The 4465-nt window shown below is 47.1% G+C and overlaps 1 protein-coding gene across 1 annotated transcript in view; it reads left to right on the top strand.

Moving 5' to 3' along the window:
- The first annotated feature begins 232 nt into the window (after positions 1-232).
- The window catches only part of C1S (complement C1s), a 9441-nt gene continuing 5208 nt past the window's right edge, over positions 233-4465 (top strand). Inside the window, 7 exon segments of the mRNA XM_007469383.1 lie at positions 233-245; positions 248-442; positions 1357-1462; positions 1703-1910; positions 2108-2285; positions 3148-3273; positions 4081-4280. Coding sequence (XP_007469445.1) covers positions 233-245; positions 248-442; positions 1357-1462; positions 1703-1910; positions 2108-2285; positions 3148-3273; positions 4081-4280 — 1026 coding nt within the window.

The raw sequence follows: 4465 nt of genomic DNA, 5'->3' as shown, positions 1-4465 counted from the left end.
TTCCCTACAGTATTAATGCCCTCCTTTTCCCACAAATCACCTGACTTCCCCGAAAACTCTGTAACATACCCTTTGGCTAAAAAAGAGCATTAGGCAATTGGTGAAATTCCCCAATCCCTCCTTTCTCCCCCTGTGGCCTGGGAAAGAGGAATCTCAGGCCTCAGTATGCAGTTCTTGTTTCAAAAGCAGAGGGAGCTCCAAGATCAAGGATGAGTTCCCCTTTCCATAAGTCATGGTCTCCCAGCCCCCTCTTTGTTTGGATCAGGGAATTTCAGACATGCACACTGGGGTAGAGAATCACAGGAACGGAACCAGGACAGGGAGGCGGAGGTTCCTGCACCCAGGCCCTGTGCTGCTCTTCCTGGGAGCCGGCAGGGTTGCCCGGCACGCCCACTGGCAAGAGAGACAGGACTGACCCACTTGTTCCCATCAGCTTCTGAAGGTAAAAACCTTAAAATCAAAGAGCAGAGCTTTGATGGTGTAAAAAGGAAGGCAGAAAACTTTACATAGGAAGGTTTTGGGCAAAGATGGAGGGCTGGAAAGAGCAGAGCCCAGAGGGAGAATATAGACCACTTATTTCCCTTAGGTTGACCCCATCCACCCCCCATGTCACACCACCACCTACCACTGTTTTCAGGCTTAGAAGCATATTTGGCAACACTTTTCTAAGAACTATGGGGAGATGGCTTGTCTTTTTAGTAAAGGTTAAAAAAAAAAAACAAACTGGAAAATTAAGGTAGGAAATTGAGGGAATACCTTTCCTTTCCTTTCATGTTTCTTGTCATTCAGCTGTCCCTTTTCTCCTTCCACGTCCAACCCTGTCTCAGACCACTTCTGCCAAGGTCACTGCCTTCCCCTAGGAAAAGAAGCTCATTCCTCCATCAGTGGTCATTGGGAGAAATACATGCACCGATACAGTCAGGAGAGCTGGTTCGAGGTGATAAGGGGGATCCTAGTCAAAAGAAGAGGGAGACGTGTCATAGGTGGATGGTCCTGATGGGGAAAGACTCCTGAAATCCTGAGCGGAAAAGGGGATATTTATTGTTCTGTTAGGGCAGGAGGGAGACTGACCAAGTCGGGGCTGCGGTGGGTGTGGAGGGTGAGGGAGAAGAACAGAGGAGGCAGAAAACTGGGAGAAATTACTCGTTATTTTGGAGAAAAACTGGGAGAAGGTCCTGGGAAGCCAGGGGAGAAGCATAAGATGTAGTTTCAGCCTAGAACCAGGGCGAGCGCGAGAGGATGCGTGCCGTCCAGTGATGATTAATGATATGGCTCTGTTGAACCTCTGTGTTATTCTTACCAAGGGGACATTGGCCCCTTACCACCCAAGCAGGTGCCTGCGTGCTTGTTAGACAGGTACAACCAGGTCTGCCACCGCTTTAAGTCCAAAGTCCAGAGGTGCAGAGAGCCAGGACCAAGAGACCAGCTGCTCACCAGGGATGGACAAATTGCCAGAGATGTGGTGAGTGATCACGGGTCTACGGAGATATGTATATGGACCCCGTTCCCTTCATCTTCTCAAGAAAATGGCTCAGATATGAAGCCTGGGTTTTGCTTTGACCTATAGGCCTTTTTGCTTCATTCCAACCTAAGATTCTCTTCCGTGTGCTGGTGCCCTTCGCCCGTCCCATCCCTCCTCCCTGCACTTGTCTGCTGGCACCTGGGTCACCCACCTCTCCGTATGCCTTTTTTATTTTTTCAGGTGCATTGTCCTGTTTTCCCTTTTGGCATGGGTTTATGCTGAGCCTACTATGTATGGGGAGATCCTGTCCCCCAACTACCCTCAGGCATACCCCAATGACGTAGAGAAGTCTTGGGATATAGAAGTTCCTGAAGGGTACGGGATCCACCTTTACTTTACCCATCTGGATATAGAGCTGTCCGAGAACTGCGCATATGACTCAGTGCAGGTATACTGTAATAAGCACGTAAAGGATGGGGCTGGGCTGGTGGGCTGAGAGGATGCAGGAGGGGGTGCCACCGGCATACAGTGAGCTGCGCTCACATAGTCCTGAGATGGGAAATGGTCCAGTCTCTCTGTCCCTTTTTCTCTGACCTCCATACCAAAATATTACCCCTTCCTAGCTTCTTTTGACTCTTCTCTTAGATAATGTCAGGAGGCCTTGAAGAAGGGAAACTCTGTGGACAGAGGACCGGCAAGAATCCCAGCTCCCCAGTGGTGGAAGAGTTCCAAGTCCCATACAACAAACTCCAGGTGATCTTCAAGTCAGACTTCTCCAACGAAGAGCGTTTCACTGGGTTTGCTGCGTACTACGTTGCTGTAGGTAAGGCTCACCCCTCTGTGTGCCTCATTGATCCAACCACATGATTAGGAGCCGGACAAACATTGAGCAATGCAGGGAGTGAGGGTTCAGTTTATAACTCTTATGAAGTGTTGACTTGGCTTGGATCCCTCCATGAATTGCTCTTGTGAAATTCAAATGCATAATCGTATCCTGGTGATGATGATAGTAATGATAAAAATGAGATAATAAGCAGTAATTTATTGAGAACCACTATGAACTGGGCACTGTGTTAAGAACTTTACCTATATTAATTTAATCTTCACCTCAATTCTTTAACTAGGTGTTATTATATCTACTTAAAGATAGGGGAAGTAAGGACTAAGGAAGTTAAATAACTTGCCAAGGCTCACACAAGGAATGTATGGTATTCAAACCCATTTAACATATGGCAAACAGACTTTCAAATTCTGTGTGCGTCTCCAGCTATCTCCAGGGTAAAATGAAATCAGGACATCTCACAAAGCCAAAGTATTGTTTAGACTTGACAGAAGTGCCAACGTCATATAAAGTAATACATGTACTAATTGTTCCTCCCTGCAGAAGACATTATCAAGTTCAGCTTGCAGAGTGTTGTCTCTGGAGCTGAAATGCTCTGTTTGTGAGAAAGGTCAAGGGTCTCTGGCACTGAGAGCTCCCCTATAGCTGTGCAATGGTAGAGCGCAACTCCGGAATCATAGTTCACAAGAGTAATATAGAATAATACCATCCTGAAATGTGATTCATTGAATGTCTTTAAGCAACAGACCCTTCCTACTTTTCTTACCCTTGCAGTGTGGCGCTTAACCTCATTCTTCCTTCTAGGTCTCTGTCCTTGACCTCAATCTTTCTCTACTCTTTGTAGATGTAAACGAGTGCACAGACTTTGCAGATGCCCCTTGCAGCCACTTCTGCAGCAACTTCATTGGCGGTTACTTCTGCTCCTGCCCCCCAGAATACTTCCTCCATGATGACATGAAGAATTGCGGAGGTGAGCTTGGCATCAAGAAGGGTGTGCGTTCCCTGGGATTTGGAATGGCTTGAGGCTCCAGTAGGGGGCTTGTCTACCCTTCGATCTTGATTAGCCTCAGCCTTGACTTGGCATCGATTTTTATTTTTTAATAGTTTACAAGCTGATTTCTTTCTTGCTTGCTTTTTTAAAATTTATTTATTTATTTACTTTTGGCTGCATTGGGTCTTTGCTGCTCCACGCGGGCTTTCTCTAGCTGCGGCGAGCGGGGGCTACTCTTCGTTGCACTGCGCGGGCTTCTCATTGCGGTGGCTTCTCCTGTTGCGGAGCACGGGCTCTAGGTGCGCAGGCTCAGTAGTTGTGGCGCACGGGCTTAGTTGCTCCGCGGCACGTGGGATCTTCCCGGACCGCGGCTCAAACCCGTGTCCCCTGCATCGGCAGGTGGATTCTTAACCACTGTGCCACCAAGGAAGTCTGGCATCTATTTTTAGTTACCCGTAAACTGAAGGGGAGCTACAAGAGTGGAGGAAGGCAAGCCTACAGGGTGAAGTTAATTAATTGGAGAAGAGAGATAGGTGCCTGTGTCAACCTGGGGCTCTCCATAACCATGAAAGGCTCTATCATCAGCAAAGTGATAGAAACCCAATAGGTATTGGGTATCTCTGCTGATATGTATTGGGTATGAAATTGTGGCATGTGGGCTTCAATCAGTCAATGTGACAGTCAATCAGCGTGGACTGTCAGTTCATGAGAAGTATCAGAGCAAAAGGCAGGGACTCCTTTGCTTGACTCTATATTTGATTCTCCTTTTCTCTTTTTCTCCCTTAGTCAACTGCAGTGGGAATGTATTCACCACACTGATTGGGGAGCTCACAAGTCCCAATTATCCCAGTCTATACCCAGAGAACTCGAGGTGTGACTATCAGATCCTGTTGGAGGAGGGCTTCCAAGTGGTGGTGACTATGCAGAGAGAAGATTTCGATGTGGAACGAGCTGATTCTGAGGGCCACTGCGCTGACAGTTTACTTGTGCGTGATGGATGATGAACTTTTCTCCCAACTCACACAGAGAGATTTCTCCTTGAAGACAAATTACATAGCTTTCTGCCCCTTCTTTTCTTTTTTTCCCCCTCCTTCTTATTTTATTTTACTTTTTTTTTTTTTTTTTTTTTGGGACCTTTTTTTTGGGGCCCTCTCACTTTTTTCGGCTCTCC

Source organism: Lipotes vexillifer, unplaced genomic scaffold, assembly GCF_000442215.2.
Source record: "Lipotes vexillifer unplaced genomic scaffold, Lipotes_vexillifer_v1.1 scaffold395, whole genome shotgun sequence".
Lineage (NCBI taxonomy): Eukaryota > Metazoa > Chordata > Mammalia > Artiodactyla > Lipotidae > Lipotes > Lipotes vexillifer.
The sequence above is the reverse complement of the archived record's forward strand: the minus strand, read 5'-3'. Positions and strand labels throughout refer to the sequence as shown.